Source organism: Daucus carota, chromosome 6 (assembly GCF_001625215.2).
Source record: "Daucus carota subsp. sativus chromosome 6, DH1 v3.0, whole genome shotgun sequence".
Taxonomy (NCBI): Eukaryota; Viridiplantae; Streptophyta; class Magnoliopsida; order Apiales; family Apiaceae; genus Daucus; species Daucus carota.
Window position 1 is genome coordinate 29,820,149 of NC_030386.2, and position 22,175 is coordinate 29,842,323.

Here is a 22,175-nt window from a genome sequence, read left to right on the forward strand (position 1 = left end):
CCCTTCGGGTGCGCACTGGGTAAACCCACGAGTTCACGCAATAGCCTGCAAACTACGTGAACCAAGGTAAACCGCACCTAAGCGCGACAGGCTCTGATCCAGGAGGCATAATCACAAATTCTGCTCCCTTCGGGAGTCGAACCTGTGACCAAGAGGATACTTGTCCCCTCTTTAACCAGCTGAACCAACCCTTGCTCCTACCTTTCTCTGGTTTGTGAGAGGGATTCAGATTTTTAATGAAAGTTCCATTGCTTCAAAAAAAAAAAAATATAATTAATATCATAAAGACATAATATCTCACATTATAAACAAAATTTATACAATATCTTAAAAATCTAATTTAACCGATGAAGACGGACACTTTGCTAGGATATGATAGAAGTATGGATGAGCAGAAATCGGACCGAAAACCAAAACCCAACCGTACAATATGAAACCGAAACCGCTCATATTATAAACCGAACCGCACCAATGGTGCTTGGTTTGGTTTCGGTTATTAATTTTGGAAACCGCACTTTCATGGTTGCGGTTTTAAGTGCAAACCGTATCAAACCGCACCACGTAGTCTAGGAGAATGATTTTTTTTGTACGCTGCGATATTTTTGGTTCGGTTTATTACTCTTGTTTGTAGTGATATCGAGTTGATGTGCCATATTAACGGTCCTAGTTGGCTAGTTGTGACCTGTGCCAAAGGCTCGCGGTTAACACACTCCTCCCGACTCCCCTGTCTTTAAATTAAATACCAGCAGCTCACGTACAAACGCAAACCCTACTTCTCAATTTCTCAAGCGCTTTTAATCTCGATTCTCAATCTTCACTCGTTTTCATTCAGGTCAATTCTTGTCATCATTTTATATTCTTAAAAATGCTTTTAATTTGTCTCGTTTCCCAATTTTCTAATCACAACTCCAACATATCTTAACCGTTGAGTTCTAGTTAAGTCGCACACACTGACATCAATATATTCAGTTGAACAAGTGTTTGTTTACTTCTTGGGTTTGTAAGAAATGAACAAAGATCGCCCTGAGCCGCTTGATTTCTTCATCTGGACTGTTGAGGTACTTTTTTTTACTTCAAGTTTGTATCTTTTTGCTTTTAGATCTTATTTCCACTTTACCCTTTTCGTGATTTTTCTGCTTTTGTTTATTCTTGTTTTACATGATATGTCAATTTTTCTGTATGCATATAATTATATGGCAAAGAGCTGGTTAGTTTTTGCGAAATTGAGGTTAGGTGAAGCGAAATAGGATCATAGGTTCTTGAAATAGGGAGCTTGTTTGGCCAATTGTGAGTTAGTTAAGAGGGTAATGTAGTCACATAATGTGAAATAGGATCAGAGGTTGTGTTGAAGTAGTGAGCTTTATAGCTCGTTGTAAGTCAATGGTTGTTGCAGATAACCCTTGGGATGGTTTGTGTAAAAAATTTAAATTTTCGCCTTCTTTGGTGTTAATTACAAATTAGCAATCCAGGACTACAATATAGAGAGTATGTGATCACTGAGTTGGACTTCCTGTTATTTGCATACCTCTTTGTTTACCGTGTGTCTGCTTCTTGGATCAGGAAGGGACTTCTTGATACATATATGGTATACCGACATGATGAAGAGTAGTTAGAGTGGGGAAATAAGAGTAAGCAGAAAAGGGTGAAGACTAAATGTTAGGAGACAAATGGACAAATTAGGCTTACCTACTTGTTCTAACTGGTTGTTTCATGAATTAGAAATCCTGCTAAAGTAAGAACAACGTGTCATATCTGTTTGTAGGAACATTTGCTTACGTTTTTTGATATTGTGTTTCCTTCAAAGAATACATTATTGCATAGAATTAGGACAGGGATGAAGAATAGTTTATCTCGCCCTTACTTTTCTTACCGAGCTTACTTATACAAGTGCATAAACAAGTTTTTAGTGATCATTAGAGTTGAATGTAAATTAGCATGTAAAATGCTGACTCTTCAAGTTTTAATGTATAAGTAGACAAGAGGGTTATGTCATAAGATTCCATAATTTATAGAGTACCATTGATCTCAGAACGAATAGGCAGAAACTCGTTTGTATAGTTTGCTTGTTTGATCCAACTCAACAGTAAAATTAGCGTAACTATTGTTAATGCTTTATATTGTATCTAAATATTTCTGAGCAACTAATCTCTTAAAAAAGCGTTTGCGCAAGAAAAGTAAATAACGCCTAAAATTGTTGTAACTATTGCCGTACTGTATCTAAATATTTCTGAGCAACTAATCTCTTAAAAATATGGGTGGCAAAAGAAGTAAATAACCACTAAATCTGTGGCTAAGAGCTATAAAGTAGTGATCTATGAAGGTCAACTGAGTAATATAGGTTGACCTCAAGTGTGCAGATGACCTATATTTAGTCTTAAAGAGTGTACAAAGCAGCTCTTATAGCCTATAGGCCATATTATAGTGTGATAAGTAGCTGAGTATGTGTCTGCTTTTGATTTACCAGGATGTAGGCTTGTGGTTGGAGCAGGTAAATCTTGGCAGCTACCGTCGAATTTTCATGGAAAATGGTGTCAACGGAGAATATTTGGAAGGTATGTCGATGTTCACGACAGAACAAATACTTAGGTTTATAAGACAGTGCCACATGAAATGGGGGGACTTCATAACTCTTTGCAAGGAACTAAGGCGAATTAAAGGTCTCTCTCTCTCTCTCACACACACACACACACACTCACACACACACACACACACACCAGAATCATACAATTTTTTTTAATAATGATAAGAAAAACATGCCCCCTTCCTTCCTCGGACACACACACTCCAGGCATCAACGAATAATACAAATAAAGTAATAGGGATAAGAAATACAAGGAAAATCAATTGATAAATATGTGTTTGTCAACTCTTGACTAGTAAATTTTGATATCAGTGGCTTGCTTGAAGGGGGAGCAAAGAGTGCGCCGCCCTTGGTGGGCTCCTCCTTGTTTCTCAATAGTATTCACTAAAGCTGCGAAGCGCAACAGGCAGGCAAGAGTAGTCTCCTTGAAGCTGGAAGCTTGATTCGAGATCCGCATATATGTGCTTACCTTACTATATTATAACGGTCTTTCTAATGTGTGCCCAAGGGCACACAATAAGCACAAACTTCCATGAAAATGGCTTGTTTTGATTGGTGGAATTGATGTGAATGCAGGGGGGGCCATTTACATTTATTATCCATCCACCAATCAAAAGCTAGAATTCTCATGGGAGTTAGTGACTATTGTGTGCCCTTGGGCACACCATAGAAAATTCGATATTATAATATTGTTTTGTTATAGAGGAAATACAGACTGGTAGGACTTTACGTCGTTTTGTTTTGTATTTATTTTCCTCTCACCCTTGTGTAAAGTATGTCAGATTGGTGCTGTTTTTGTTCTTCACCGGAGAACCTTTTCTGTGCAATCCCTTGAGTATATGTTTTCTCTTATGTTGAATATTTGATTTAGTTCTTGGACCAGATCTTTGTGTAAAAAGAATGTAATAGAATGTTGTGCAAAGTCGTTCTTCCCCTAGAAAAACAATGAAATGTGCAGGGTATCGTTTTCGGATGAATATTGGCCTGTTCTGTTCTTTGGTGGAAATTACATTTATAACTGAATAAGAATATTCAGGCAATTCTGTTAAGAACCTGTTGTGAAATTTTACAAGGGTAAAATAAAGTGGTATCGATCAGTGTCCCAGCTGTTCCTACCACTAGCCTACAGGCTGACTCGAAGGTTTTTTGGATATAATCCTTGATTTTTTGGTGAATTTTGCGTCAGGGGTCCACCTTACCTGGAGTTAAAATGAACCTATAAATTTCTTGGTTTATCATTATGTGAATGGTGGTCTGCCATCGCAAATACAATTTTCTTATCTTATTGTGAACCATACAACTTCCAACAATTCAGACATCTTTTCATTCTTTCTCATTGCAATGGCCTTTTCTTCTGCATAAACACTGTTTTTATAAGCAAGTAAAAAATGGCAACTACAGCCTGCTCGTATCATGGCGTTCATCTCCCATCAATTAATCTCAAAAACCAGCATCACATACACCATAGCATTACATCTACCATAGTGATAAGAAAGCAAGGTTCATTCACTCAAAGATGTCGAAAGGGGATCGTAAAATGTGGTCGGGATATAACAGATTTCATTGGAGGAGATCTGGTGAAGTTTGATATAGGACAATGGTTATCGGATGTAGAAGAGCACAAGGCTCTGGCCATCTATACTCCTCATGAGGGAGGCTACGAGGGGCGGTATCTTAACAGGCTGAGGTACCAGGGATACCAATTTTTGGACTTGACGGCGCGTGGGCTAGGTGATCCTGAGACTACACTAACCAAAGTTCATCCAGTTTGCCCAGTAAGTCTGACAGCTACTTGTAAAGAACTTGTAAGATATGTCATTATTGAACAAGCACATATGAATGACAATATTGTCAGCAATGTCGCAGGCTCACGTCGGGAAGCAACCAATAGCAAGGTGGTACTTCCCACCTGAAGTTGATTACAGACTTTCTTTGCTGCCACCAAATGCCAAAGGTCTTATTGTTTGGATTATCGAAGCCAAGGTATGTACTAAAAAATTACCATTGTGCTAGTAGTGCAACTTGAGTTTTTTACTTATGAATTGTGGTTTTGATTTAAGTTGAAATTGATGAGCAGGTACTGTCCAAAGCAGAACTGCAGTTTCTTGCGCTACTCCCAACTCTGCGGCCAAGAGTTAGGGTAATTGCAGAATGCGGAAACTGGTAAGCCCTATCTTTAAGCATTAAAATTTCTTTTCCATGGTGTTGCAACTCCTAAATGACACTGCTTTGCTGATGATAAAGCCAGTTAGAATCTGAATGTATATATGAATTTATCCTGCAGGAGGAAGGTTATGTGGAGACCACTTCAAGATATTGCACAAGGAACCATAAACGATGAAGCTTGATCTCATCGCTCAGCAACTAAAAGATTGTACAAGTCTTTATGTGAAGCTCATGTTGTATCAGAAACTTGGTAGCTGGATAGAAATGATTATTCACTCAACATTTCATGTGTAATTAGATTTGTAAATTGTCCGTAAAAATTATTTCAACATCCAAATATTATGATTATGATTATCATCAACCGCTGTAATTGATGGAACCCTTGACCACTATTTTCACATGATTCATGGACCTATCACTGAATCATGTAACCTCCCAACAACTCTTCATGCTGCTAAAATTCGTCCTTGTCACCGGAAATTTGGAATAATAATCTCTTCTCGGGGTATATTCAAGACAATGATATATTCATATGTTTCCTTCTTTCTTCAAGCATCGACACTCTAGGAATACTATCACAGATCTGGTATAAGTTAAGTTTTGAGTCGGTTAGTGCACAAAACAAAAGGGTAGTTCCAAAAAAGCAGCCTAATGATTCCATTACCAAAATGTATCAGCAGAGAAAATATAAATATTATAGAACTTCTCAAGAATAACTCTCCTTTTAGCTTTAAGTTAAAACTACTAGACTTCTGAAATATGTCCCGTCCTCTATGACGGATAACTAGATACGGGGTGGCTCATAAAATTCCACGGCTAATGCTTTGGTCGTCAATGGAATATGATTCTATAAACACACAGGGTCAATTTACAAGTATCCAAAGGTAAACACAAGAGAGCAATAACATGACCATTTCAACAACATATCCATCTAGTCACAAACAAACAAATAGTTGCTTTCTTTATATATCAAAAAGCGAATGTTTTGTTATTGAAATATGAGGAAATAGATAGATATCTTCAGCTGAACACTACAAACAAAGCTCCCATAGGTGGATGCATCTTGAGAATGCAAACAAAACCGTTTATGCACAATCTGTAAGGATCTGCATTGCATTGATCACAAACTAACATCTCATGCTCAACATATATATATTCCTCAAGTCAACTAACCAGCCACCTAATAAAATATGTTTCAAGTTAGCCATCTCAATTCTCATGACATAAAAGGGCGAAGAAGAAAAAACGAGCAATTGAATATTATAGAGCTTTAAATTTATATATTTCTGCTGTCTTTTTAAACTATCCTAATGTGAAGCTCCAAATATGCAGTCCAAACTTTCTTGTCTATTTCGTTGAAACAACTTATTTCCCATCAGAAATTCAACGATAGAGGACAAAGAGATAACGATCATAGAAGGACTCAATATCAACATATAATAATGGTGTTGGACTATTGCTTTTCAAGGAAAATAGTGGCCCTTAACCTTTTGTTGGAAGGGTAATGGTCAATCGAAGTAATTCAACTGAGGCCGATTTTGCTAGCATAGAAGAAGGGTATATACTAACGCGACAGGTCTAGAAATGACCCTGAAATTATGGTTTGTGGAGACTCTGATGAAATGAATTGCATTGACATAATAAGACCTGTGCTGTGATCATTCTTTGTTACACAATTGCAATATCAGGCAGATATCAGAGAACTGAAGAAAGAGATGTTTCATGAGAACTGGATCCATGATAGTTACTGTGTAGCCGCTATGTTAAAGAAGTCCAGTTAAGCAGAAAAAAGTAGACAAGTTTTGCAAGGCATTACCTAACCAAATATCAACAGCTTACAATCTTCCAAATGATATTCTCCGCTTTCTTTTGTTCTTATGTTCTCATCATTTTGCTTCCTTAAGAAAATCCCTCATATAGCTTTCACATTTACCAACTCATGCTATACATTTCAACTTTTCTTCTTAAATTTAGCTCCCAAGCAGCCGATTCCCCATCCTCCAGAATCAACCACAAGGCGAGAAATTCAGCAGTTAAATGCCAATACAAAAACCATCTCCTCTTCCTATATATATGCACATTATGGTAGGCTAGCTCTTCATACTCCCAAACAAACATGGCAGGGCAATGGGGTGACCAAAGTTCAGTCAGTGCGTCGATTGCTCTCCTCCAAGAAAGATTCACACAGTTACAAAAGATGAAGGAGAAGAGAGAGGAAAAGGAGCATCAAAGGCTGATTTATTATGAGCCAGGGCATACTATGCCAGCCACACCATTTGAGCATTCAAAAATGAACTTCCAAAAAGATCAGAATCACTTATCTAGACCACCTCGCCAAGAATCATCGTCGGTGTCTCTTGGACTTGAATTGTATGGAAACTTCCACTCCACGAGGAACATGCGGTCTACAAACTTATGGTCAAACACTGCAATATCTGCAGAAAATGTTGGAAATTCTGATTATTATAACAACATAGAGGCAGTTATATATCATATTAAACAAGCCAAGGCCAAGCAAGTTTAAACAAAACGCGAAGGTAAAACACATGCATATCAGTGACTGTAAGACAAGAGGAAGGAGAGAAATTGTACCAGTAGCCATAGCCTGAGGCAACGACATGTACAACACGAAAATGACAAGAACAGCTGAGTCGTCAGGCCTTATACGAAGACCTGACTGCTCTTGAAGAGAATATTGCCCCCACCTGCTGCACTGGGGATGCTTGCAACACCTCCTCCAGGATAAAACAGCTCAGAGCTTTGAACTACAGCACCTTCGAAGCTCAACAACGACTAACTCCTCACTCGCCAGAAAACCAACTTCTGAACTGACTGTGTTTGGGAGAGAAAGTAGAGAGGAAGAAGAGAATGTAGGTGTGGTGTGTAAAACTCAGCAACTTAGTCCTCTATTTATACTAGAGGCTAAGTGTAACTGACCACCCAAATTTAATATAAGAATTTAAGCTGCACATTAAAAATAAATCGTAACAGCTGATTTATTATAATGTAACAGCTGATATATATTAATCCACACATTAAACCAGCCGTTTTATATATATATATTTTAATTTCTGAATATATCATCAGTTACAAGTCCAGGTTCATTGTATCTGACTTAGCCCACAATTGTATAATCCGACCCAGTCCAATTGAGCCCAACAGACACAACCCAGCCCAACTGATAAATAAATTCTAATTAAAATATTATATTAAACCAATACGAAATAAAATTCCCCGCCCAGGTCGCCTCGCGTACGCGAGACGCCGAGACATTCGCCCAAATCGCCCTTCGACCCGACCCGTCCCGTCCCGTGACGTGACGTGCCGAGCCGAGCCGAGGCGTGGCGGGGCGGGGCGGCGGCGGCGCGCGCGTGGGCTCGTGAGAACACCACGCACCATAACACACCTTAGTAGTTATGCACTACCCATGTGTGTTATACTATATAAAGCCAACACCCCCCTTTATTTCTTTCAATGTGGGACAAACAACATTCTCTTTCAAGCTCTTTCAAGCCACTAACTTCAACTTCATTTCTCTTATGGATTTCCTTAAGAAAATTCTTAAACCCATACATGAAAGTTTAAGTTCTAATATCTAGAAACAACTTCCAATCATTAGATTATGGAATTAACAACAAGAACATAATAAAATTATGAACTTAAAACACCATTTTCTAACAATCCCCCACAAATCCATACAGAAATGCGTTTCAGGTTTCTTATCATGACTTGTTTTTCAGAGTCGGTACCCTTCCGGGTTTGAACCCTCCTAAGTTCTCTACTTCAATGGCTACCGGATTCAGATGGAATGTTTCACCTTGAATCTTAATCCGTTGGGTGTAACCACTTTCCATAGACAACGACAAATCAACGGCTATGGAGCCAATCTACGGCTTTGAGACATTAATGGTCATGTCTCGATCCTGTTCGTCGAATGCTTCAAGGAATAACCCTTTCCTCTAATTGCGACCACACAATTACATTCGCTTAGCTGGGCATCTCTAGAGATATACTGCTAATATCTCGTCTAACGACTTGATCCCATTCAGAGTTTGTAACACTCTTACTATCTTAGCAGTCACAGTACCTTCTAGGTTTACAGGGGATAGACTCAGATACATAAGTATCATCTATGTAGCAAAGGTACTACCAATTCACCCTTACAGCTTGTTATTACCACATTGAATACACTTCGAGGGATCTCCTCTCATGTGTATTGGGTTCCCACTGTTGATGAATTATGATGGGTTGACAGTCCCATCCCCAACCTTGACTTAAGGACTACTGCAGGTTCCAGTCCTTTAGTCAAAGGATCAGCTATATTATTCTGAGTTCCTATGAACTCTATAGCTATAATCCTGTCAGACACTAACCCCCTTATAGACTTAAGTCTAACTTGGATGTGTCTCTTTGTTTTAGCATTATGCTTTTTACTGCTAATCTTGTCAATAGTTGTTCGACTATCACAATGAATAGCAATCGCAGGAAGCGGTCTGCTTACTACTGGTAACGTGGACATAAGCCCATGTAGCCATTCAGCCTCCGTCCCAGTGGCATCAAGTGCACACAACTCAGCCTCAAACGTCGACCGAGTCACAATAGTCTGTCTAGTCGACTTCCAGGATACTGCTCCACCCGCAAGGGTAAACACATATCCAGTCACTCCATTGGAACCAGACTTCTTAGCTATCCAACTTGCATCACTGTACCCTTCAAGTACACCAGGAAACCTCCTGTAGTGTAAACTAAGGTACATTGTGCCTTTCAGATATCTAAGTACTCTATCAAGAGCATCCCAATGAGTTCTGTTTGGACAGCTTGTATATCTAGCCAACTTAGACACAGAATATGAGATATCTGGTCTAGTACAGTTAGCAAGATACTGCAAGCTCCCAATAATCTGAGAATATCTTAACTGAGACACAGGAACTCCAGAAGTATTCTTGACAAGGGCAACTTTAGGATCATAGGGTGTACTAGCGATTCTACACTGTGAATAACCATATTTCTCAAGTATAGATTTCTCTATATAATGAGATTGAGTCAAGGTTATTCCTTCAGTTGACTGAATCAGTTTGATTCCAAGAATCACACTAGCCTCCCCCATATCCTTCATTTCAAAGTGCCTTTTTAAGAATGCTTTTGTCTCGTTAATAATCTCAATATTGGTTCCAAACAATAAGATGTCATCCACATATAGGCATAAGATGACATACTCACTGCCTTTAACTTTGATGTAGACACACTTATCGCTTTCATTAACTTTAAAACTGAATGGCAATACAGTATCATCAAACTTTTTATGCCAATCCCTGGGAGCTTGTTTCAAGCCATAGATGGACTTGATTAACTTACATACTTTCCTTTCATTGCCAGATGCAACAAATCCCTCAGGCTGATCCATATAAATCTCCTCTTCAAGATCACCATGAAGAAAAGCCGTCTTTACATCCATCTGATGGATGATAAGACCATGGACCGAAGCCAATGCTATAAGCATACGGATTGTTACCATCCTAGCAACCGGAGAGTATGTGTCAAAGTAATCAATTCCTTCCTTTTGCTTAAACCCTTTTGCCACCAGTCTAGCTTTGTACTTATCTATTGAGCCGTCAGGGTTTAACTTCCTCTTGAAGACCCACTTGCACCCAATAGTAGAGCACCCAGGAGGGAGATCAACCAACTCCCATGTTCCATTAGAAACAATAGAGTCAATTTCACTCTTTACAGCACCCTTCCAATGTCTAGACTCCGAAGAGTCCATAGCCTGTCGGAAAGTTAAAGGTTCGTCCTCGACATTGTAAGTGATAAAATCACTTCCAAAATCCTTAACTACCTTTGCACGCTTACTTCTCCTTGGTTCCTCTACTTCATTAGGAGTAGAACTACTACCAGGTTCCGCCCCCACATTTGTCATCTTTTCCACATGATCGGGAATAGAACTTGATGTGTGAGTGGGATCCTTATCATAGGTCTCTTGAGGTATACCAGTCTTCATAGGGTAGACATCCTCAAAGAATGTAGCATCACGAAATTCAACTATCGTGTTAGCCACTATACCATCTATGTCAGATTTTATTACTAAAAATCTCATAGCTGTAGTGGTCTCAGGATAGCCCAGAAAGATACAATCAACAGTCTTTGGTCCTAGTTTCTTTCTCTTGTGTTCAGGGACAAGTACCTTAGCAAGGCACCCCCACACACGAAGATACTTAAGACTAGTCATCCTGCCTTTCCATAACTCTAAAGGTGTCTTATCCATGTGTTTCAGAGGAACTCTATTCAAAATATGGCAAGCCGTATTTAGAGCCTCTCCCCACATGTATTTAGGCAACCCAGAGTTAATTAGCATACTATTAATCATATCTTTAAATGTTCTGTTCTTTCGCTCAGCGACCCCATTAGACTCAGGTGTGTATGGTGGAGTAACTTCATGAACTATACCATTGTTTTCACAAAATTCATTAAAGGAGTTACTTGTATACTCACCACCTCTGTCAGATCTCAAACGTTTAAGTACCTTACTAGTTTGTTTTTCTACTTCAGTTTTATATATAATGAATTTACTAAGTGCTTCATCCTTATGTTTAAGTAAATAAACATAACAATATCTACTACTATCATCTATAAAGGTAATGAAGTATCTAAACTGGTCCTTAGTCAACACACCACCAAATTCACAAATATCAGTGTGTACTAAATCTAACAAGTCTGAATCCCTAACAATGTTATGAAAAGGTTTCCTTATTTGTTTAGCTGACACACATACTTGACATTTAGAATTCTTTTCTATGGTATGTTTTGGAATCAACTCTAAGTTCATCATATTCTTAAGAGCACCAAAGTTTAAGTGACCTAGTCTAGCATGCCATAAACTTGAGGATTCAACACAATTCACAGAAGGAAGAATAACATTATTTAATGTACCCAAAACGGGTTCAGCATTAATTACAAATAAACCATTTGACAAGTAACCCTTGCCAAAAAATGTACCAGTGTGAATAAGAACTACTTTATTACATTTGAAGGAAATTTCAAAGCCATTGGAAACTAAACAGCTTCCACTTATTATATTTCTACGCATGTCGGGAACATAATGCACTCTAGTTAGGGATAGAATACGTCCAGAAGGGAACTTCAGATCCACGTTTCCTATTCCATGTACTTGAGCAGCACTAGCATTCCCCATCGTCACTGTCAAGCTATGACTCTGTTGATAAGATACAAATAAACTAATATCAGCACAAATATGCACATTAGCTCCAGTATCTATCAACCATTCATTTGACAGATAGGTAGAAAATAATACAGGGTTGTAGGAAACATACCGGTCTGCGTTGGTTTCAGAAGCCGTGGCCTCACCAACAACCATGTTCACTACAGGCCCACTTGTAGTTGCAAGCACAGCATTCGCTTGTGCTACCACCTCAGCCTTCTTCGCCTTCTTTGTAGGGCAGTCCTTACTCCAGTGCCCAACCTGCCCACAAGACCAACACGGTTTGTTTGCCTTGGGTTTCTTGGCCTTGTCCTTGTCACTCTTAGGTTTATTAGCGCTAACTTTCTTAGCCACACCCTTCCTTTTCTGTCCTACAGTAGCTACATTTACCTTCGAGCTCCCGGCCTCAGTTGGCATCACATGTCCTTGTTTGGACTTGTGTTGTTCTTGAACCGAGATGTCCAGCATAAGGTTGGTCCAGGTGATCTCTCCTTTCTGTCTTTTCAGGGAGAGAGAGAACTCCTCCCAAGACTTCGGAAGCTTTTCAATCACACTCATAACCTTGAACTTTTCAGGGAGGTCCATTCCGGACTCCTTCAAAGCATGCACTATCATCTCGAATTCATGCACTTGCTCAGTCATGGACTTGTTGTCCACCAGCTTGAATTCAAGGAACTTAGCCACAGAATACTTCTCAAGACCCTGAGAGTCAGTATTATGTGTCTGGTCCAGCTTCTCCCATAAGAGTTTTGCAGAATAGGCATCAGAGGAATACACATCAAACAATGTGTTAGTGAGAGCAGCCAGAATGGCCGCCCTGGCCACACCATCCTTCTCAGCCCACTTCGCAAAGCCCTTTACAGTTTCAGCTTTCTCTTGATCCACCACTGGTTTCTCATACTCCACAACAGGCCACAGACCCTTTACAGTCAACCACAATTTCATTCTTTTCTGCCAGCGAGAAAAGCCTACACCACCATTGAACTTCTCTGGCAAGCCAGTTAATTCAACGGCTTGTGGAAAACTGTAAGTGGTCCAATCAATGGCCACCACAGATGCACCAGAACCACTACCACCACCAACAACGGGAACCTCAGTTTCACTCGACATTATGCTAAATAATATATAACAAATATTCTCTTCAAGAATGTTGGAAATTCTGATTATTATAACAACATAGAGGCAGTTATATATCATATTAAACAAGCCAAGGCCAAGCAAGTTTAAACAAAACGCGAAGGTAAAACACATGCATATCAGTGACTGTAAGACAAGAGGAAGGAGAGAAATTGTACCAGTAGCCATAGCCTGAGGCAACGACATGTACAACACGAAAATGACAAGAACAGCTGAGTCGTCAGGCCTTATACGAAGACCTGACTGCTCTTGAAGAGAATATTGCCCCCACCTGCTGCACTGGGGATGCTTGCAACACCTCCTCCAGGATAAAACAGCTCAGAGCTTTGAACTACAGCACCTTCGAAGCTCAACAACGACTAACTCCTCACTCGCCAGAAAACCAACTTCTGAACTGACTGTGTTTGGGAGAGAAAGTAGAGAGGAAGAAGAGAATGTAGGTGTGGTGTGTAAAACTCAGCAACTTAGTCCTCTATTTATACTAGAGGCTAAGTGTAACTGACCACCCAAATTTAATATAAGAATTTAAGCTGCACATTAAAAATAAATCGTAACAGCTGATTTATTATAATGTAACAGCTGATATATATTAATCCACACATTAAACCAGCCGTTTTATATATATATATTTTAATTTCTGAATATATCATCAGTTACAAGTCCAGGTTCATTGTATCTGACTTAGCCCACAATTGTATAATCCGACCCAGTCCAATTGAGCCCAACAGACACAACCCAGCCCAACTGATAAATAAATTCTAATTAAAATATTATATTAAACCAATACGAAATAAAATTCCCCGCCCAGGTCGCCTCGCGTACGCGAGACGCCGAGACATTCGCCCAAATCGCCCTTCGACCCGACCCGTGACGTGACGTGCCGAGCCGAGCCGAGCCGAGGCGTGGCGGGGCGGGGCGGCGGCGGCGCGCGCGTGGGCTCGTGAGAACACCACGCACCATAACACACCTTAGTAGTTATGCACTACCCATGTGTGTTATACTATATAAAGCCAACACCCCCCTTTATTTCTTTCAATGTGGGACAAACAACATTCTCTTTCAAGCTCTTTCAAGCCACTAACTTCAACTTCATTTCTCTTATGGATTTCCTTAAGAAAATTCTTAAACCCATACATGAAAGTTTAAGTTCTAATATCTAGAAACAACTTCCAATCATTAGATTATGGAATTAACAACAAGAACATAATAAAATTATGAACTTAAAACACCATTTTCTAACAGAAAATGCAACAAGAAACCCATCGTATAATTATGATAGATGGGATGTTGATACTTCATTACATCTGTAAACAGTATACTCTTTTGATCTATTGCTTTCCACTGAGTCTGCTTTTTTTTTTTTTTTTTTTTTTTTTCCATTTCCAAATACTGCAAAAAAAGATATGTAAGAAATAATAAAAAGTTAAGTATTGCTAATAAATTACAGATATCCTCCTTCATTGTTTCAATATTTTAAACTTTCGAGTTTGGACAGAACTGCGGTACAATGCATAGTCCTGAACCTCATGAAATGATTCTCCATTCTTTATCTTTCAAATTCTGATGATCATCCAGAATTTTGTGATAAACAAACAGAACATGCATTTCTGAAAGATTACTAGGAGACCAACATATGGTACAGAGGAGTCCACCGTGATAAAACTAGTTTTGAGTTCATAGTTCAGACTACATTATTATAACTGTAACTCACTTGTTCAAAATATTCTCATGCATTTGGATTTTTTTAAATCCTCATTAAGCCTGAGGATACTTCATAATTATAGTTCGATACATGATTTGTTCTAATTAGGGTGATACATGAGAGAATCGAACAACAAAGTTTGGAGAAGACAAGGATAGCTCATCTCAAACCATAATACAAATCCATTTCAGGAGGGTGTATTTAGTTATTTTTTTTTAAAAAGTAATACATAAAATCATCAACTGCGATTTAAAAAACTCAACACAAAACCAGCACAAATTTGAGATTATTTAATATTTATTAAAATCTGATGTTATTCAAATGGTGACGGATTTTTTTAAATTTTATGGCGGATTTTGTGAAATTGTTCAATATATTTTATGTTTTTTGAAATTTTATCATAATTAATGAAATTTGGAACATTATACTTAAAATTCTAAAAACTCAAAATAAAATCTGCAATATTTTATCTGGAATTCGCAGATACAATTTATAGATTATATATATCATTAACATTTCAGTTGAGAATGCTCAGTTAATCATGTTTAGCCAAAAAATTATTTTTTTATTTTGGAGCAATTGTGTAGATAGATTGTAGATCTGGCCCATTAAATTGAACCCAAAAAGCCCTAGCCTAGTACACAAATTCGGAAAAACCCATCTTAGCCCTTGGATGCAAGACATGCAAGACCAAATGACCAAAATGCCCAAACAGTCAAATCTAAAAACGCAGAAAGTCTTGTTAATCTCCAGAAGTTTCTAAACCCCTTATCCCTGCTTAAAACCCTAACATCGTTGGATCATATAAACCCCCTTCATCGCCTATACACACATTTATATATTTATACTTACACTTCCACACCAATACTAACTCAGCCATCATTCAAACAAAATGCACAAGATCTCTAAGCGATCCGTCTCATCTCTTCTTCGAAACGGCGCCGTGCGACACCGAAGTGCCGCTGCCCCAATCTCTGCTTTCAATCTTTCGGTATTTAACACATTTAAACTGTAATTATATGTCTGTTTGTTTGATTTATGTAATTGATTGTGCTAATTGTTTTGTGGTGATCAAAATACTTTTATCTCTGTTTGCTATGTGTGTGTAATTGTTTGTGTTGGTTGTTGCCTATTGATCGAAAAGATTACTTGTTTTTCTGTTTGTTTGTGTGTAAATCACGAGACCTGAGCCATGAGTTTACTGACCCTCGAGACTGAGCCTCAATTACTCTAATACACCGTCTCTGTTCATTCTTATCTAATGTCATCAAAGTTTAGTGGGTTAATACACCCCCCCCCCCCCCCCATTTATGTGTTTATTAACTGGGTTAGAATCGGAGCAATTGTAATTTTAGTTTCATTACCTTGAAATCAAAGTTTTTTTGATTAGTGTATAGGCTTGATATTGATTCCCGTTTTGAGATGAATGGACTGCCTTTTATTTAGTTTATGATTCTGTTTGTGTATGAGGTTTCATTTTATTTTTTTCTGTTGAAATTGAGTTAACTTAGAACTGGGGACAGGCCGGGGAGGTTGATACGAAACCAAGATGGTACTCAGTTGTACCAACATCTGGTATTTCTGTATCTTCTAAGCTCATCAATATAAAAAGTGAGTTCCCTCTGGGGATACGCTATGAATCAACTGCGGCAGCTTCTGAATCATCAGACCCGCCCTCTGAGAAATATGAGTATCAAGCTGAGGTTGGTTCTTTCAGCTGTGTATGTTCACCTTGTCATAAATCATCAAGAATATATTGTGAATTCATGATGTTATAATCGTAACAGGTGAGTCGACTCATGGATCTCATTGTCAACAGCCTGTACAGCAACAAAGAGGTTTTTCTTCGTGAACTTATCAGGTATTTATTCCATATTGTCAATTTAAAATCTTTATATATTTGGTGAACTGTTGTGATATCTATGTAATAATTGGTTCTTGATTTATTACTGACCCAAATGAACTTGGTGATTCAAGAAGTGAACGGATAAGAAAGAGTGCTGTGAGGCTCACATTATTGGACATTATATCCGTCGAATAGGATTGTCTTTTGTGTACTGTTTTCTATTTTGTCTTTCATGAAAACGATTCTTGTTTAGTGGTCTTAAGTTTTGAATTACCTTGGGACTAGGAATACTAGGATAAAAATGAGTGAATAGGATGTGCTATCTCTTTTGAACATAATAACTATACCTGTATATTGTGTACTGTTTTCTATTTTGACTTTCATGAAACGATACTCGTTTAGTGGTTTTAAGTGTTGAATCATCTTGGACTAGGAATACTTGAATAAAATTGAGTGAATAATAACTATCTCTTTTGAGCATAACTGGTATATTTTGTAAGTTTGTTATATAGACAATGAAGTTAATCTACAGTTTCTGATTGTGCTCTACATACAATAAAAGATTAAAGTGCTGTTATTTTTATTCATATGCAGCAATGCAAGTGATGCACTGGACAAGCTTCGGTTTCTGAGTGTTACAAATAGTGAGCTGATAAAAGATGAAGTTGATCTTGACATCCGTATTCAGGCTGACAAGGATAATGGCATAATTACAATCACGTAAGTTTTGTAGCAAAATTCAAGTGTCTTGGCCAATTATCTTTTCTTAGTGAGCATAGTAAGTTTGACCAGAGTTTATATTTCAGTGATTCTGGTATTGGTATGACACGTGAAGAACTAGTTGATTGTTTGGGTACCATTGCGCAAAGTGGGACAGCGAAGTTTCTTAAAGCACTGAAGGTACAGAGTTTAGATCCTTTATATGTTTCCATTATCCTTGACCAAAGATGTAGTCCTAATAATTTAATATTTGACAGGAAAGCAAGGATGCTGGAGCTGACAGCAACTTAATTGGTCAATTTGGTGTTGGATTTTATTCAGCCTTTTTAGTGTCTGATAGGGTACTGTTTTTTAATATATTTATACTTGTAAATTTGTATGAGTGGCTTGAAACCATGTATAATATTGTTGGTCTTATAGCCCTTAAACCATATGCCTTTATTTGAAGGTTGTTGTATCTACTAAGAGCCCCAAATCTGATAAGCAATATGTATGGGAAGGGGAAGCAAATTCTAGCTCATTTACTATCCGAGAAGAGACTGACCCTGTAAATCTCCTTCCGCGGGGAACCCGTTTGACACTTCATCTCAAGGTTTGCTTGCGATAATTTTCGAGTTGCTTGTTTTAATAGTCTTTAAAGTGTTCTATGCTTAATATGTGTATTGTGGTTGTTAACAGCATGATGAAAAACCTTTTGCCCATCCAGAAAGGATACAGAGGCTAGTGAAAAACTATTCGCAGTTTGTGTCATTTCCAATTTACACCTGGCAGGAAAAGGGATTTACCAAGGAGGTGATTATTGTAGTTTATGTGATCTGTAATGTTATAAACCTACATATGAATCCTAACGTTTGGTTCTATGCAGGTTGAAGTTGATGAAGACCCGGCTGAGGTGAAAAAGGATGAGCAGCAGGATGTGAATCCTGAAGAGGTTTCTTCCACAATTCCTAGAGTTCTGTTCTATTTACATATTATTTTCATCTAAATGGACTCTTAACTTTGTGGAATATATGTTAATTGTGCAACAGAAGAAAAAGAAAAAAACCAAGACAGTCGTGGAGAAGTATTGGGATTGGGAACTTACGAATGACACTCAGCCAATATGGGTTAGCCTCCCTATTAATTTTTTATGATAATATATTTAATGTGGTATCAGTTCAGACTAATTATGTTAGTTGTTTATGCTAGCTCCGGAACTCAAAAGAAGTTTCTACAGAAGAATATAATGATTTTTACAAGAACACCTTCAACCAGTACTTGGAGCCTTTGGCTTCTTCGCATTTTACAACAGAGGTAAAATAATTCTTGAAAAATGTGTATTGCGTTTTGTCTGAATTTATTTACCTAATCCTCCTTTGAATATTGTAAACAGGGAGAAGTGGAGTTTAGGTCTATTCTCTATGTGCCTTCTGTGGCTCCATATGAGAAGGATGACATCGCCAATCCTAAAACAAAGAATATAAGGCTCTATGTCAAACGTGTATTTATTTCAGATGACTTTGATGGAGAACTGGTAACTACAGTAACATGTTTGTTTAAAGGTTGAAGACTACAAGGGGTATTGCGAACTAATTTGTTTTCATTAAATTTTTGTGGATTGATTAGTTCCCCCGATATTTGAGCTTTGTAAAAGGTGTTGTGGACTCAAATGATCTCCCCCTTAATGTATCACGTGAAATTCTCCAAGAGAGTCGTATAGTGAGTATATTCTGTATCACATTGCTCATATATTTAATTTTCTACATCTTCAATTTGCAATGTCACCCCCTCACTTATTTTGTACTTCAACAAGGTCCGTATAATGAAACGGCGATTGGTGCGAAAGACCTTTGAAATGATAAGACGCCTGTCTGACAGCGAGAAGCGGGAGGTATCTCTCTTTTTTTCCTGCATTCTCAGTAACCTTAGAAATTACTTTATCTTAGTGAACTGTTTGAAACAATCCTATATTTCTGAGGGATTTTTCTGCATATATGGTAGCCATAAATCTGCTCACCTTTAAATTCTTTTTCTTTTTCTAGGATTACGAGAAGTTTTGGGATAACTTTGGAAAACACATTAAACTGGGGTGTATTGAGGATCGTGATAATCACAAATATCTTGGTCCTTTGTTGCGATTTTTCTCTTCACAAAGTGAGGAGGAGATGATCAGTTTGGATGAATACATTCAAAACATGAAGCCTGAGCAGAAAAACATATATTACATTGCTGCAGAAAGTGTGTCAAGTGCAAAAAATACACCCTTCTTAGAAAAGCTCCGTGAGAAAGATCTTGAAGTATGTATTTTGTTTTCTTTACCAAGTTCGTATTAAATATTATACTGAAACCCATGTAATTAGAAAAAATTGTAATATTTGACTGTTTTGGTGCAGGTACTGTTCTTAGTTGATCCCATTGATGAAGTTGCCATCACAAACCTGAAATCATATAGTGAGAAGGAATTTGTTGATATTACCAAAGAAGACCTTGATCTAGGTTAGTTCATTTCTGAGTTGATTGATGACTTTTGTGGACTTCGATAGCAAGATTGTCTTTGGGGATACTAAGTTATAGTTAAATCCTTATCTGTTTAATCTCCTTTTTGGTGGATAGCGTATTTAAGTTTCAAAGTTTTTTTTAAATCTCTTTTAAGATGTTATTTCAGTCAAAACTTGATTTAACCAGACAAGGTGTCAATTTTGTAATTTTATTGCAATTTGTTGGTTGTACTTATTTTTTGTGGATGATAAATTTTATTTAAAGGTGGAGAAAAGGACGAGGTGGAAGAAAAGAAAATTAAAGAAGAGTTTGGTCAGACCTGTGATTGGATAAAGAAGCAGTTAGGTGATAAAGTAAGCAAGGTTCAGGTCTCTCAGAGGCTAAGTACATCACCGTGTGTTCTTGTATCTGGAAAATTTGGTTGGTCAGCTAACATGGAGAGGTGATCTGGCTCTTGCCCCCTGGATTGTGCTTAATTTATTAGGATTTCTTTTCATACACTTATTCTTTGCTGAAATGTTTGCAGGCTGATGAAGGCACAGGCTGTTGGAAACAGTAGCAGCCTCGAGTTTATGAGAGGCAGGAGAATCTTTGAGATTAATCCTGAACACCCAATAATTAGGACGCTAGATGTAAGCTGATCTGTTAGATATTTACCTACATAATTTCAGATTTTGGCAGAAGAAAAGTTTGATAGCTCTCTAATTTTGTGATATGGTGATTGATGCAGAATGCATATAGGAATAGTCCAAATGATGAGGAGGCCTTGAGAGCTATTGATCTCTTATATGATACAGCACTAGTTTCCTCTGGCTTCACTGTAAGTTATTATTTATCATCAAGTCTTAATTTTCTTCATAATTAGTTTATACTTGTTTCTACCATTCACAACAAATTTCCCCAACTCTCTGATATAATATTGTTTCACAATCTAGTATTCTTGTAGCAATACTTATGCTTACAGTGCTATTTTTGTTCTTGCTGAGTAGTTGAGTTGCTCTGCATTATCTTTTATTAGGAGTATATGACCTGGTTAATGTATAATTCATTTGTATAGCAACGTATCTAACATTTAGCATTTGCTTTGTGTTGTAATATGGAAAATGGGAATAGTTTATTTTGGTTGGGAATTGATTATATATTTAATATTTAATCTATGCTATTCATTCAGCCTGAAAAACCAGCCGAACTTGGTGGGAAGATCTATGAGATGATGGACATGGCACTTTCTGGCAAGTGGGGATCTGATAGGACCAGAATCAATGAATTTCAACAGGAAGCAGCAACAAACCCAGGAACTGCTGAAGCTGAGGTGATTGAACCTGCCGAAGCTGAGATAGTTGAACCCGCAGAAGCTGGTTCTCAGAAATAAATGTCTGTTTTCTTGGTTTCAGGGGAAGAAAATTCTAAGAATTAATGTATAAATGAGGGCGGTAGTTTCAGAGGCAGATTATTACTGGATAAAATGTTGTCTATTTTGAGTGGTGTAGTTTTGAGAATATTAGCCCAGATGTTAAATCTTTGTGACAGACAGGCTTAATAATGACATTTGAACTACTCAGCAAGTCAGCTAATTTGCAGTTTGTTTCTTAGGTTATCTTTCTTAATTTTTACCAGAAACAATTGCAAAATTGTTTGATCGATGTCCTTTATAGTTCAGAAATTCAGAACCTGAGACACCGATGTCTGTCAGTCAGCGGCACATGTTATGACTCGAAAACTTTGGTCCCCTATTCATAGCTGTAGTTAAACGTTACTCGTTCCAAACCAATAGCTAGCTCTGTTAACATTTGCCCGGGTACTGTGTGAAGATGTCCTGTTCAAGTATTGTATTGATAATGGACACTAGAGAGTTTTTTTGATAGATATGTTTCTGTAATATGATTTTTGTCAAGTATTACATTAAGTTATAAATATACAAAATAACTAAAGTATATCTTGAGCTATTATTTTCAATATTGTATTTGAACTCTAATATATATATATATATATATATATATATAGAGAGAGAGAGAGTGTGTGTGTGTTAATTTCTTTGGAGTACTTATTTGAGTGGGGTTTTGAAGTCCTCATTCTTCAAAATTGAATAAAATATAATTTAGTGATTTCAAAAATATAATTTTTTGTATTCTACATTATTTTTAAACATCTGACAAGATAAAAATTTTAAACATCTGACAAGCTAAAGATTATGTACTACAACGTAATCAACATGCATAACAATTACTTTTATAAATCGCATGATAATGTTCTACAATATGTTTAATACGTCCTCCTATTTATGAAATTAATTGTTGTGCACATTGATTACGTTGAACATAATCTTTAA

The 22,175-nt window shown here is 37.5% G+C and overlaps 3 protein-coding genes across 6 annotated transcripts; all 3 read left to right on the forward strand.

Annotated features, from left to right (window-relative positions):
* The first annotated feature begins 665 nt into the window (after positions 1-665).
* Positions 666-3,440, forward strand: LOC108225295 (uncharacterized). 3 transcript variants are annotated; one of them, XM_064079641.1, is made up of 4 exons: positions 674-1,058; positions 2,465-2,657; positions 2,894-3,055; positions 3,261-3,440. In XM_064079641.1, the coding sequence occupies exons 1-3, from the start codon at positions 1,008-1,010 to the stop codon at positions 3,022-3,024; spliced, it is 375 nt and encodes a 124-aa protein (XP_063935711.1). In that variant the 5' UTR covers positions 674-1,007; the 3' UTR covers positions 3,025-3,055; positions 3,261-3,440. The 3 variants fall into 3 exon arrangements, with proteins under 3 accessions (XP_017255621.1, XP_063935711.1, XP_063935710.1); XM_017400132.2 differs by having other exon boundaries at positions 666-1,058; positions 2,465-2,552; positions 2,894-3,440; XM_064079640.1 differs by having other exon boundaries at positions 675-1,058; positions 2,894-3,440.
* Positions 3,441-3,816: 376 nt separating this feature from the next.
* On the forward strand, positions 3,817-5,108 carry LOC108225341 (NAD(P)H-quinone oxidoreductase subunit N, chloroplastic). Its single transcript, XM_017400183.2, has 4 exons — positions 3,817-4,356; positions 4,448-4,564; positions 4,659-4,744; positions 4,866-5,108. The coding sequence occupies exons 1-4, from the start codon at positions 3,970-3,972 to the stop codon at positions 4,927-4,929; spliced, it is 654 nt and encodes a 217-aa protein (XP_017255672.1). The 5' UTR covers positions 3,817-3,969; the 3' UTR covers positions 4,930-5,108.
* A 10,386-nt stretch (positions 5,109-15,494) lies between these two features.
* LOC108227769 (heat shock protein 90-6, mitochondrial) lies at positions 15,495-21,438 on the forward strand. 2 transcript variants are annotated; one of them, XM_017403096.2, is made up of 20 exons: positions 15,495-15,793; positions 16,326-16,505; positions 16,590-16,663; positions 17,243-17,368; positions 17,455-17,548; positions 17,626-17,709; positions 17,817-17,960; positions 18,047-18,160; positions 18,234-18,299; positions 18,397-18,474; positions 18,557-18,661; positions 18,741-18,881; positions 18,974-19,066; positions 19,161-19,238; positions 19,390-19,644; positions 19,741-19,843; positions 20,111-20,288; positions 20,373-20,478; positions 20,577-20,666; positions 21,018-21,438. In XM_017403096.2, the coding sequence occupies exons 1-20, from the start codon at positions 15,695-15,697 to the stop codon at positions 21,216-21,218; spliced, it is 2,409 nt and encodes an 802-aa protein (XP_017258585.1). In that variant the 5' UTR covers positions 15,495-15,694; the 3' UTR covers positions 21,219-21,438. The 2 variants fall into 2 exon arrangements, with proteins under 2 accessions (XP_017258585.1, XP_017258583.1); XM_017403094.2 differs by having other exon boundaries at positions 15,547-15,793; positions 16,314-16,505.
* The last annotated feature ends 737 nt before the right edge of the window (positions 21,439-22,175 follow it).